We start from the raw sequence: 14,286 nt of genomic DNA on the forward strand, positions 1-14,286 counted from the left end.
AAACCCCTTAAATGGCCAGGGCCCACCAACAGGCCCATCTTTTAATTACACTTCTATAATCTAAGAATAGGTCAGCCAGTTTTGCATTGGAGTGCATTGAAGTCCCTGTAGTTACTGAATAATAAGCTTTAGTATGTAATAATGTAAGCTTTAGTATGTCAGCTCCTTCAGGTGGGTAGGTGTCAAATCCAGTTCCAAATCTAAGTGATGGGAATTGAGTAGATTCCATTCGTCGATTCCAAAAACTAAGGCATAGTGAAAGACATCACTGTTAATTATATCTCACCTTAGCAAATATATTTGGAGAGCTAATGCTAGCTAAATTACCATGTCTGACGGTACTCGGTACAGGGGACTGGCTAGGTTGTACCTGTTTGTCCTCTGTCAGCTCATTCAGGTTGGTAGAAGTTTCAACACTGGCAATGTTGTTTGACTGTACGCTAACTTTTCATTACAAACTTTACATTTTACTTGTTGTGTAAAGTAAAATACAGCTGCACTATCAATGTGTATCTGTACAAGGCTGTATTTGTCTTTCAGTCTGTCTAGAGTAGGGGTTGGCTTATTGCCCTGTTGTGGCTTCACAGCAGAATTAGATTTTTAGGTAAAAATAAAATAATCCTCCTTTGCAGTAAAATAAAGCTCTGCTGATCATTCTAACACCATTTTCTTAATAAATGGTCTTAAATGCTGGAGTTAGTGTGTAACTGCTAATTCACCCTTTAACCCTGATGACTGGTGTGCAGACTGCTGGTTAGCACAGCAAAGCAAACAAAAATCTTGCCTAGTTAGTAGCTAACTGAAAAGACAAAGAGAAAGATTTAAGAACATCGATAATTTGGAGATGAATGGGCTTACTTGCATTTATAAGCACTCGGCTGGTTTCCTGATATGTTTAATCTGCAAAGTCAGCATCTTGTTCGAATTCTCCCGTTCCACCTTAAATGGTACTGCAGTTACATTCTGGTGCCTCAGGCACCATTTAAGGTGGAACGGGAAAATTCGCTGACTTCAGCCTCGTAAAAAGTCGAATGCTAAGAGACATTTTTCAAGAAACTGTTCTACTTTTGAGGGAAAGTTTCCTGCCAGAGATGCAAGAAAAGCAGCTATAGCTGAGCTAAAGCTTAAAGCAGAGCAAAGTGAGTCTGTGTTTTTGTTTATATTATATTTTTAGCCTACACTAGTACATCAGCACATACTGAGACATATTTACAGCCAAGATGGTGAAGCGTTACTTCACTAAAATGGACATAAAATGCTGTGGCTCCAAAGGTGGTGTGATTTTTGTTGAAAGGACAAAATGGCTCTTCTTAACATTTGGGCTGTGACCCCTGGTTTACACTGTGACATCTCACACTTTCATGGATGCAGGCAAGCTTGAACATCACTGTGTGGAATCGAATCCAAATATTTAACGATAATTTTGTCCTGGTTTATCGATGTTTCAGAATTGCCCTTTTTGTGATCATTTCATTTAAGTTACTGAAAAAGGTTACCCAACACCAGCTGGCCCTGTGTGAAAAAATGATTGCCTCCTTAGTTACTTAATCAACCAATTAACCAAATTTAGTTAATAATTAAACCAGAAACACCCAGGCTTAATTACTCCCAGCCTTGTTGAATCTAAACAGCACTTTATAATAATAATAATAATAATAATAATAATAGTAAATTACATTTATGTAGCACCTTTCACAATCCAAAGGCTGCTTTAATAACAAAGAAAACACACAAAAAAAGGAAGCTAAAGTACAGCTGCACTGTCAGTGTGTATTGATGTGTGAGCAGTGAAGGAGGAAGAGAAATGCTCATGAAAAAGAAAAGTCTTCAATCAGAATTTTATCTAATCTTATTCTAAGATAGATAGAGAATCTTATCTATCTTAAATAGACTCTTTCCAGCAATGTGAAGAAGGCTAAAAGGTCCTGACAAGCTGCACACATGCTGTGATGAAAAGACATTCCGGAAAAGATGAGGAAGAAAGTTATTGAAATATGTCAGACTGGAAAGGGTTACAGAGCCATTTCTAAAGCTCTGGGACTTCAGTGAATCACAGTGAGAGCCATTATCTCCAAATGGAGGAAACTTGAAACAGTGATGAATGCTCCCAGAAGAGTTCACCTACCAAAATTCCTCCAAGAGGACAGTGATGACTTATCCAGAAAGTCACAAAAGAACTCAGATGAACCTCTAAGGAATTGCAGGCCTCACTTGCAAGGTAAAAAATACTAGAGGAACATAAAGCTTTGTCTCACGTTTGCCAAAAAACACCTTCATGACGTCCAAACCTTTTAGAATAATGCTTTGTGGACTTTTCGGTCAAAAGTGGAACTTTTTGGAAGACAGGGGTCCTGTTATATCGGGCATAAAGCTCATACAGCATTCCACAATAAGAACACCTTAGCAACAGTAAAACATGGTGGAGGTAGTGCGATTAACTGGGGATGCTTTACTGCTTTGGGCCTGAGTGACTTTCCATCATTTCTGAACACATTAATTGTGCTCTCTACTCTAAAACTCAAGTGTAATTGGGTTATGCAGCAAAGCAATGATGCAAAAGACACAAGCAGGTCCACCTCTCAATGATTCCAAAGAATGACAGTAAGGTTTTGGAGTGGCCTAGTCATCGTTTAAAAATTGTGCTTTGTGTTTGGTCCTGTTTGTCTTGTGAATTTTGAATGAGGACCTGAAACCATTTTGTGTGACAAATATACAAAAATAGAGAAACTCAGGAGGGCACAAATACTTTTTCTCTAAAAAAATAAAGGTCCCAAAAAGGGTTCTTTGAAGCAAAGCCGCAGAAGAACCACTTTTGGTTTCCGAATGAACCTTTCAGTAGGTCTTGAATGAGTTTCAAGAACATTTTGGGTTCCTCTAGCAATTGAAGGCCTTTCCTAGAACCGTGAATCCAGTTATTCCATTAGTGATTAGTGTAAAAAGATGATGTTCCACAGCTCTGAGAGTTTGGCTATCACAGGCCTTTCATGTCACACTGAAAATCAGTGTCTGTAATTAGCACTGGTTATGGTACACAGGCAGTTTAACAAAGCTGCGAAAAGGGGAAAGGTATTGTGATGCTGTGTTATCTGTTGCTATGGCATTTGTTGTATTATTATTCTCGCTCCTGAACAGAACCTCTATTATTTAACCTGCTGAAGCGAGGAGGCCTTAACAAAACTGAACAATGTGTTGAATTAATACATACATGGGAAATTGTTTGGGTCCTGGGTGTGGATGTTAGAGGAGGCCTTGTTGAAGAGCTCTATATACTTAAAGTGTTGAGTGTAAAACTTTAAGGTATTAAAGTCGCACATAAGGGTGTTAATAATGCATGCGTCGAGTATGAAATGTACTCGTTCTTATTTGTCCTCTCTGAGCTATGAATTTCATTCGACTAATTAGCACTTCATCTTCATTTGTGTACACATTCAGTGATTCACTGTTTGCTCAGTTCTGGTGTTTGAATTCAATATGCTGGAAACGTTCCTAAACGTACATGCTGATGTTTGTTTTTAAGGCGTTAGGAGGTTTCAGTTCTACTGAAGTGGTAGCCAGTGTAGTAGTCAAGGCACAAAATATAGCTGCTGTCACACAGCAGCATTGATAATGAGGGGTTCTTATGTGCAGCCTTACACTGACCTCAAGTAAATAAAATGTAGGCTAATTATGTTTAGTTGTTTTGTGAAAATAAGTGAACACATCCTCTACAGGGACATAAAATATATAATGTGCCATAACTTTTGCACCGGCCACATTTTATGTTTTATTTTTTTCCTGCATGTTAAATTCAGCAAATAAACAGTGATTGTGCATTACAATTGGCAGAAGTGTGTTCTCTGTAGAGGATGTGTACTTATTATAAACATAATTTGACCAGGGCACCCAAACCTTTGCATTTGACTACACATCATGAAATCACAATTCTATAGTAGTTATTCTGTGCATTAAGGAAAAAGGGGATCACTTTGCTCAGAGGGTCCTTCTGGAATGCATTAGTTTTGAAAACAACATCATTTTCTCACTTTGTTTTTAAAATAAAAGTTTGATGTTGTACGTAAACATTTTCAGTCGTTTTCACTTTCACTTCCGAGTCTGTATATAGAAACTAAGCTGCAAAAGCAGCACGTTTTTATTCACAGTTTTTGTGATGTCACAAAATCTGATTCATTCACATATATCTGCCTACAGCAGATTAGCCCCGCCCATTCACACAGATGTTATAAGCAGTGTTTCAGCCTGAGCTGCTCTTGACTGAGCTGCAATACAGGGCAGCCAATCAGAACAGAGCTCATTGACAAACATCATTCTCTTAAAAGAACAGTAACAGCTGATGAGAAAACTGTCATGTTAAAATGAATTACAACAGTACAAACAGTCAAAAGTTTGGAATCAGTGCTTTGAATAATATAAACCCAATTTTGCAACAGATATATAAATATAACAATCCGAAAATTATGCTAAAGTTTTCTGTACTACAAGCAATTTTCAGGAAGCTGTAAAAATAAATTCATTTTACAAGATGAATGGCACTGTAGCTCACATGTGTCAGGCTTCAGTCCTCGTGGGCTAAAACACTGTAGACTTCACGCTGCCTCACTAAATACAACTGATTCAGGTCATCAGCTAATTAGCAAGGCCTTGATGAACTGAATTCATAGCGGTAGATGAGGGTAAACATCTCCACAGCACTTTGGCCTGGAAGGTCCCCAGTTTGACATGCCTGGTGTAGATGATTCTATAAAAGTCGAGAAAGCTGTAAAGCAAGAATGAACTAACAAATTTAATACAATTAATACAAGTTCAGTGGAAACGTGCATGATTCCAAAACCGAAGTGAACTGGATTAATGCGTCTGATTTAGAGTTTTCATGCGAGTATGTACTGTTGTAATTCATTTTAACGTGTTCATCTCCTTCATCCCTTCTTAAACAGGCTGTTACTGTACCTTTAAGAGACTGATACATGTAAATGACCTCTGTTCTGATTGGCTGTCCTGAATTGCACCTCATTTAAGACCAGGTCAGGCTGAAACACTACTTATAACTTCAGCATGAATGGGCGAGGTTAATCTGCTGTAGGCTGAAGAGGCGAATATATAAATCAGTGGGGTTTTGTGACATCACAAAAACATTGAATTTAAAATGTACTGTTGTTGTAACCTTTCATTCAAGTACTTAATCCTTTTTTTCATAGTAGCCTTTATATTTTGAAGGTCTCTTTTTTTAAAAATGAGAAAATGTTGGTTTTCTATGATTTTGGCCCTTTAATATGATGAGCTTTCAGGCTTTTGAACAGTCATATAAATATGTGGAGTCCTGAAAATGTCAGGCCGTAGGAATACATGCTTATCATTCCGGACCGATGCTGATAGCGACAGTAATGCTTGAGATTTAGTTGAGATTCAAATGTTTTTGTTCCTGAATCTCCCTCACAACAACCATAACAAATTATAGGGAGCCTGTAAACAACAACAACCAGTGCATAGTATTGAGTCATTGTTTTTCATGGTCTTTTTTAAGGGGGAAAATTTCTGCATAATTCAGTCATTGAGAGTTGTTTGATGGTGAAACGGTTCACATTAGAGAAAATTACTGACTCATTTCTTTACAGTGGTGGTGATAGGAACCAGAGGTCATAATATATACAGTGCAAGCATAACCATTTTATTTACTATCCAAAACCACCAGTGGGCCTACATGTGTCTTCTGAGTATTTATATGTAATGTTGATGATGGTAAAGTAGTAGAAAATCTGAAAAAAAAAGGTTTTGCGAACTATTTTGCTTCAGAACCACCTGCATGTATCTCTACACCATAAAAATATGTTTTAGGCCAAAAGCATATCTTAAAACTATGTCTCAGACATGAGGCAGCATATTTGTAATCATTTCATGTAATAAGTTCCTCTGAGGGAGATTTTAGAGCTCCAGACGTCTGGTTACCATCACAACGACTGTGATTTGTTTCTCTAGAGTGGAGCATTTCACATCAAACCACTCTGAAGGACTTTGCTTACATCTTAAGTTTTATTCTATTCTTTGCCCCTCATTTCATTCCATTCAAGTAGTGAATGTTTTTTTTATAGTAGCCATAAATTTTGGAGGTCCCTCAGTTGAAGTATGAGGGGTTTTTGCCCTTCAATAACGTTGATGGAACATAGTTCAATGGAAACGTGTATGATTTACAAAACCGAAGCAAACCGACTTCTAATCTTCACGATGATCACTTTAAAAGTGTTTTTATTGTGTTTCCGTGGGAGCTACTCACCCTGTACACCATGTCCATGTGCTCTTCAGAGCTGCTGAAGTTCTGGGCCAGGTCCGAGATGCAGAGTGAGTCGTGCTGACATGTATGGACCCATTTCTGATATTCACTGGTGCCGGGAATTCTGTCGAAAAAGATCCGGAACGCCTCCCATACCGCCTCCTGGCATACTGTCAGAGTGAGACAAGAAACAGTGAGGTGCTAAAAGTACTTCTAATCACTCATTCTGGTCCTGCCACAGGCCAATGGACACCATCTTTTAAACTCCAGCACAACAAAACCATGTTTCTGAACATGAATTATGGATCGTGCGGTGCTCATACTTCATCCTGATCGTGTTCATTCATTTTATATTCAACTGCCAAGTGACGTTGGATAAACACTGACAAGAAAATGATATATGGAGTGCTTTGTAGCCCATCCTTTCCCCCCAAAAGATGAGCAAATATAATTTCCAGAAGATTCACAGAGAGAACAAGTGATTAATAGGGGTTTTGTTTGCTTATCCACTGTCAAGTTTGCAGATCATTGTTACGCTGTGTAAGTTCACAGCCAAACACAAAATTTCCATGATTTAGACCTGGGGTGGGTAATATGGTGAGGCAATATTGTGATGGATTATGTGGTGCCATTTTATTTCACTCAACAACAGCATCTCTCATAAAGACATATTAAGACCAATTATAAGGAGGCTGTAAACAACAATGACCAGGGTATTTTCCATTATACTCATTGTTTTTCACTGCCTTTCCACTAATTAGCACCTTTTTTATACATACAATGGGATAAGGATCAAAGTGCTTCACAGACAATACGACAATAAAAATTATATAAAATAAGATAATGCAAAAACATAAAATAGGAAAAAATGGTATAATAATAATAATAATAATAATAATATGTAGCAACAAAATATTAAAAAAAAAATAGTAAAAATATATTTTATAACAATGATGTACTGATGTTGCCTGTCTAATCTCAGTTAGTAGGCCGTTCCATTTTTTGGGTGCATAAAAGCAAAAAGCTGCCTCACTGCATCTTTTCTTGTTGGCGTTTGCAACATTAAGCAAGTCTGCAGGCCTGGAACCTAAAGATTTGGGGTATACAGAGACAGACAATCCATAATGCATGATGGTGCTAATCTATTCAATGACCAGCACTATGCCAATCTGATACTATCCAAAATGACTAGTTTTTCTAAGTAATGTTGATGACATTAGTGGTAAATCTGGAAAAAATGTTTTTGATAGGGACTACTGTACCTTTGAATGTCCTGCATGTACCTCTCCATTGCCAAAGCTTCTCTCAAAACTATCATAAAACAGTGTCTCAGACAGCAGGCAGCGCATTAGCAACAATTTTGTGTAATATCTTTCCATAAGGCAGCTTTTAAAGGTTCAGATCAGGTTCAGGTTACCATCAGCGCCACTATGAACATTTTTGACTTACTCTAAAATAAAGCATTTCATGTCAAACCTCCCCCGAAAGACTTTGTTAATGACTGAATTATGTAAAAATATTAGTGGAATTCCCTGTTTCTTGGTGCATTTTGTTCCAAGTTCTGTGCAAAGTTCTTTGCAAATCTCAGACACACTAAATATTGTGATACAAGTCATGGACATGATTATTTATTCTGTGATATAATCATCCACCCTAGGGAGTACCTACTGCCCCAACGGCCCAAAATCTCATTTCATTTTCTCAGAGAAAAACAGAGTGATTCCTCAAAACTGAGCCTTGGGAGAAAGTAAAAAAGCAGAGAGAAAAAGCGTGAGAATGAAAAACAATGGCATCTTTATGTGGGCACCGAAAGCCATTGATCGTGGCTGGCATTGACGTGGTTGTTGGCTCGCTCCTGCGTCTGAGCACTGTTGGATGACAGAGGCACTTCTTCCTCCACCTCCTATGAACATCGCTGAGATAAGAGTTTATTTTCACACTGCGAATATTACAGCTGTGATGTCTCAGCCTCTTTAATTCGCAGAGGAGTTTCATTTGCGGCCCCTCCGAGGCGAACAGGGCACCCTGCAGGTTATATGTCTCAGGAGGGATTGTATCTGCAGTAAAGGCTGTTCTCAAGCATGAGTATGTCCATCCCGCTGTGCCATATATGCTAAAAGTGTGCGTCATGACTGTCCACAAGGTCCAGTAAGCACTGTAATTGTTATGAAACTGGATTCATGCTTTTACTGTAAGTGTGACCCTGATGGGGCCGGTCAATACGTTGGATTTTAGGCCGGCCTCGGGACGGTTTTTCATGTACAATGGGCCCAGTTTAGGTCTGGTTTGCAAGTGTTTTTTAATAAGTCTCTCTCTCTCTCTCTCTCTCTCTCTCTCTCTCTCTCTCTCTCTCTCTCTCTCTCTCTCAGAACGTTGTGGTCTACAGCTGTGGTTGGAATAGCTCTGGGGCTGGTTGCACCAACAGGGCTTATGCCTGGTTGTTCTGGACAAAACTTTCAGACCGTTGCACCAACTGGTCCTAAGCTGAAGAAGACTGGGCATTTTATACTTTCATACCTAGCCAGAAGCAGGTGAAAAGGCAAAATCCAAACCTTTTTTTAGGCTCTTACAATTTCCCTAAACAAGCTAATTCTTTGTTTTTCAACGTAATGCCTAATAGAGACTTTCTCTGCTGCTACTCGAGTCACAACAGCTAACTTCACTAACTCAAAATATATGTGTATCGATAGTACTTGGTTAGCTATCTATGCTACAAAATGTGCGAAAAAAAAGCAGACATATTGCTTCATTCAGAATGAGTTTGGAAAGAGTAGTCAGGTGTCTACAGATACCTTTTTCCACATTTTCTTCCAGGCGTTTGGCAGTCATCTTGTGAGATAAAGCCCTTGCCTTGCCTATTCTATGAGTAGAAGCAGAGTGTTTTCAGCAGACGCAGACTTCCTGAGCTGTGGTTTGCTCAGGAATGAATCAAGAGGGAGAGGGCCACGAACCCCAAAACACATCTTTGGATAGCTTTGGTTCAAAAGTTTGAGAAACGTTACTATCCGCTGTAGTCCTGAACCAGCCAATATGGTTATTACACCTTGGTGTAACTTTGGTTGGTGCAACAGGCGTAAAGTCCTCTCTGAAAAAAGGTCTTAGCTACAACACTTAGCAGTTAAGACTGTTTTGTGAATGTGGATAAATGCCCTCCTGAATGGAACCAAGGAGGAAGTTCAATGGGACATCAGTAACAATGACATGATGGATTGTGAAAGGGATTGGTGGAAGGGTCATCGCAAATCCTTCCCCTTGCTTGTTAAGCTCACCTGAAGTGTGGAACTTGAGTGCAGTGGGACTAACAGTTTATTAGTATAATCACTACAATCAGCAATTCCATAATAAATACCATAATAAATAGATTGTAAATACTGTTTCGGATTCTGATTTCAACTTTAGCAGTACCATTTGAGCCAGGCTGGGTCTCAAAGTCGTGGGCTTCAATTTCATGAACGTGCAGACTCCTACTGTAAGTACAGAGGTCTGATAGTGATGTGCATTCTGTCTAATTTTGCAGTACCCATAAAAAAACGGAAAAAAAGTACTTTGGCTGAAATTAACGTAGGAGTGTAGGCTAAACAGCACAGGTGTTGGGAGTCTAAATAAATTCAGTAGAACTACAATTTAGCTGCACTCAGATGAATACATTTGAAAACATGTTTTATTATTCAAAAATAGCCACTGGAAACTGGTACATTTTTAATGTCAGATGAGTAATGGAAGCTGCGTCTTGAGCTAATGAGCTAAACTCTGACTAACTAGCAAGAGCAGTTAGTTTAGTTTGAAGAAAAGCCGGCCAGAGCTGGTCTCACTGGAGCTGTCCAGGCTATTACTGCATCCTTAAAAGGGAATTCCAAAATTTCTGCTTAATTAAAGTATCAAGATGTAAACTGAGTCGTTCAGAGTGGTTTGATGTGAAATGCTCCATTCTAGATAAACCTCCCGAATCAGAACTGTTCACAGTGGTGGTGATTGGAACCAGATGTCTAAGGAGTTCAGTGACTTAATAGCTACCTCATAGAAAGCTACTATATGAAATGATTACAAGTATTTGCCTGAGGGTTTGTTTTACAATAGTTTTGAGATTGAAGGTTTTGGTCTGAATCGTACTTTTTTTAATTTGTTCATGGTGGAAAGATGCATGCAGGACATTGCAAACAATGAACAATTATTTATATGACAATTAACCCTCAGCTAAAATTTCATGATCGTGGCAGCTCTACCTAAGAGTCGTCTGAACCCTGTGCTTCAATTTCTCATTTTACATCATAACTTCTCTTTCTTTGACATTTTTATAAAATTCTAAAACGTGTTGTTTACTCCATGTTTAATTAAAAATATATATTTTAATAATTAATTTTAAAAAAGTTTATTTTTTTTTAGGATTTTGGACCCCACTGCATCTGTCTGATTGCTGTGAACATTCTCAGACTACATTGTCTTGGGAATACAAGAGGGTGTTCTACTTGAATCTGTTTAACTGCACAAAATAGCCATGTTACATTTTACCCCATGTCCCATTTTAGCCTACCTACATTTTCCACATACACATGATTTTCCTCTGGTCATGAGGGGAAACTCTTACCTCTCAGTTTGTAGTAGGCCTGATGACTGGCTATAACTTCCCTGAGGGTCTCCTGGGGGCACACTTTAACCCCCGAGTGGAAAAAGGCTGACCTCCTGGTGCGATGCCTCTCCAGTTCAAATATGGACCTGATCCTAGATGTCTGCTTGGATGAGCTCAGCAGTTCAACCAGGTGCAGAGAGCCGACAGCTTCTGCTTCTTGGCTCTGTCTGTTTCCTTCTGGAGCAAAGAAGCAGGCATAGATATTTGTCAAACACAAACCAATGGCTACACTGTGCATGTATGAGTAATGGAGAAGCTGGTGCACAGGTAAAGAGCTTGTTAGTATAATGGACGGCCTTGTGCTCAAAAAAGATTGTTCTGCACGTCCACATGCAGGATGGCACATTATTAGCATGTATTATATTTTTTATTACGGCAGTGCACGAGGGGGAAAAATTCACATGGTAAATGCCACAGTGGGTCGCATGGAGAGAGCGAGAGAGAGAGAGAACTCATCCATCAGTCCTTTCACCTCACTGGCAGCAGTAATTATACCCCTAAATGATACGATGTTGCTGCCTCATATTGGCAGTCGCCAAGGAAACAACAAAGATCAGAATCCTGTTTAAACGCCATCCGTACATTTCCATTCAATTCAGACACCTGACAACTCCCAGAAACTGTGCTGAAAGCATGCTGTAAATTGACCTATTTGAATGTCATTTGGTAGACATTTTAACGCTATCTCGAACGGGAGAAATGTCTCTCTTTATTTCTCTTTTTTCATTCCCATCCCCGAGGGGTGAGGCAGCCCACTCAAAACCGCTGTTGTTCTTTCCAAGAAGGCAGCTTTCTGTAAACAAGCCTTGATTGGTTGACAGGTGGCTGAGCCGTCATAGAAATCGCCTCGGACGCTTGATCGATTTGCGGCATTGAATATGTCAGTGGGATCAGAGAAGAGGAGGCAAAGAGGATCCAAGAGAAAAGGACAAGATTGAGAGAGAATGCTGACCGGGTGACCCGTCTGCCGTTGTGACAATGGGCTAAATATCAAGATGGCTGCATTAGGTTAATAGGCAGCCCGCGCGGGGGTCAAGGCCGAAGAAAAATCAATCGCGAGTACCCGACTAGCAATGAGTCAGCGCATAAGGACGGCACTAATACCTGTCAGTCCATCAGCACTACTTGAAAAGATTAACATTTAGACTGCATATACTTAGTAGCTTTGGGGCTTCGTGGTTGTCAAAGGCTAAATCAATTAGCAACGCTCTTTGACTAATTGAAATGGTCCAAAATGACTTTGGAAAAAATCTGGTTATATTGACTTTCATTGCACGTTTGCAGACCTAAATGTTAGTACATTTGGCATATATTATGTACGGTTATATGCAAAAGTTTGAAAGCAAATACGCTTTGCTGATTTTATAAGCAAAAATAAGTTAACACATCCATAGAGAACACAGTTGGCATTTTCCTGCGAATTTTAGAGCACAGTTTCTATTTATTTGCTGAGGAAAAAAAATAAACCTGCACCTGAATCAAGCCAAACACCTAAAGTGGAGGCCAAGAAACCATGTGGACCTGTGTGTACTACTTCACATATATCATCTGAGTTGATGGAAGGTGAATGAGAACAAATACCCGTGGCTAGCACAGCTAGCAAGAGCCCACTTGTACATGCCAGCTATGCCCATGCTGTCAGAAATTCTGTGCCATCCTCAACCAGCTTTGTTCTCAAGTTTATGTAAAGCCCGTTAACGTTACATTAAAATGTTACTCTAAACAATAAAGGCTACAAGTTGCATTAATGTGAATGTTCACGTTCTGTTTAGCTAAGCTAAAGCCTACGTTAATCTGACTCCTGTAGTACTATGTTTACTGTACTTGCTGTGGTTAGGGTTAATATACTGCACTGTTTCAAATAGTAAATGCTGAAAAATCATATTCGACAAAATTCCCATCCCTACTACATTGTTAACAGCTTGTATGGGCAAGTTAAGCAAATGAAATCACAATATGCAATCCACAGGTTTCATTCACTTTTAGCCATGCTAGCATGTTTAGCTGAAGTGGTCCTTTAATCTAATCTTGGGCTCCCTGTTGTGCTATTGGCCAGTGCAGTCGTGGCCTGCCAGGACATTACGCAACACCAGCAGGGCTGTTTTTGGATCTTTAATGTATTCTTGGTACACAGGAGGACAAAGCCATGTTAGACGGGTTAATCGAAGCCTCTGAATGCATGTGGTGTCAATGAATGAGAAGAGACATTCAGTGCATCGCTGTTCTCTAACCTAGCTGAGTTTTTAAGGGATTGCATAAGTTTATGGGTAGATTGAACTTGAAAGGCTAAAGCACTACCACTTCATGCAATCTGTAAAATCAGTTCCCTCAATTGTGATCAAAAGCACTAGTTATAGGCCTACTTTGTTGAACTTACAATTGCAAAACTGTCTAAAGGATCTATTATGAACATCTTTGTCAGATTCTAGGCAATTTTAGAGCATCAAGGCTTCAGATGTCTTTAACAAAACGCAGTAAAAGTGATACTTTAAGATTGAAATAGCAATAGAATAAACCACACATTGACCAAAAGGCAGCTTCCCTTGATGCAGGTTTACTTTGACTTATTTACAGTTTAAATACAAAGACAATTAATAGTAAATTTCTGCAATCTCTTTAAAGACTAATTAGACTTCATGTAAGTACATTGCACAATGCCAGAGTCTTACCTTTGGTAGCTATTACTGGTACAGCAAAGAGGAATAGGCCAAGTAGAAGCCCACATTTCAAAGGCATGGTGCCTTAAGCTGTAGCTCGGATAGGAAAAGCAGGTTGTAAAGTCTTGTCTACCTCAAGTAGATCTCAAGGGATCGGAGCCGGCCATTGGAGCGAGACAGAGACTGGACGTCTGCAAGCGGAGCTTTGAAACTCAATCACATTGGTCTCAATGCCTCAATACAGTAGGTAGTAGGAGGTAGGAATTCCAGGATGTGACAGGTATAGCGAGAGAGGAAGCGATCAAAAAAGCCCACCCGAGGCAGGGGGGGTGCGTACGTGTGGCCGTTCTCGAACAGCCACAAGCCTCAGCGGCGAAGTTAAAAAAGCAGGCTCCGTTTTGGGAATAATCTGTTTATCTGCTGCTCAGACATAATCCCTGCTTTACCCCGTGGACCACGCCCGCGTTATCCTTTTAGTGGCTTTCTCTTTGAGCACCTGTCGGCCACGGCACTGTGACGGCTCTGACAGCTTCTCCTGGCACCCTGACCCACCGGCACTTGGACTTCTACCCTTCCAAAACCCTGGCCCCTGCCCATGGGCTCCAACACCTACCATGCCCATTAATAGACTCGCCTTTAGACTTTATCTTCTTACCACAGTTTTCTGGTTCAGTTTAGGGCCTTACTTTACTGACCACCTATAGCAGCTGAATTTCAAGGCTCTTGTTCTTTAGTGGGCA

General features: G+C 39.7%; 1 protein-coding gene across 1 annotated transcript in view; it reads right to left on the reverse strand.

Annotated features, from left to right (window-relative positions):
* LOC118816286 (interphotoreceptor matrix proteoglycan 1) overlaps positions 1 to 13,625 on the reverse strand; it is a 37,889-nt gene extending 24,264 nt beyond the window's left edge. Inside the window, exons 1-3 of the mRNA XM_036582811.1 lie at positions 13,559 to 13,625; positions 10,848 to 11,066; positions 6,266 to 6,432 (exon numbers count right to left, since the gene is read on the reverse strand). Coding sequence (XP_036438704.1) covers positions 6,266 to 6,432; positions 10,848 to 11,066; positions 13,559 to 13,625 — 453 coding nt within the window. The remainder of the gene's footprint in view (positions 1 to 6,265; positions 6,433 to 10,847; positions 11,067 to 13,558) is intronic.
* Between the last annotated feature and the right edge of the window lie 661 nt (positions 13,626 to 14,286).

This window comes from Colossoma macropomum, unplaced genomic scaffold (assembly GCF_904425465.1).
Source record: "Colossoma macropomum unplaced genomic scaffold, Colossoma_macropomum, whole genome shotgun sequence".
NCBI lineage: Eukaryota > Metazoa > Chordata > Actinopteri > Characiformes > Serrasalmidae > Colossoma > Colossoma macropomum.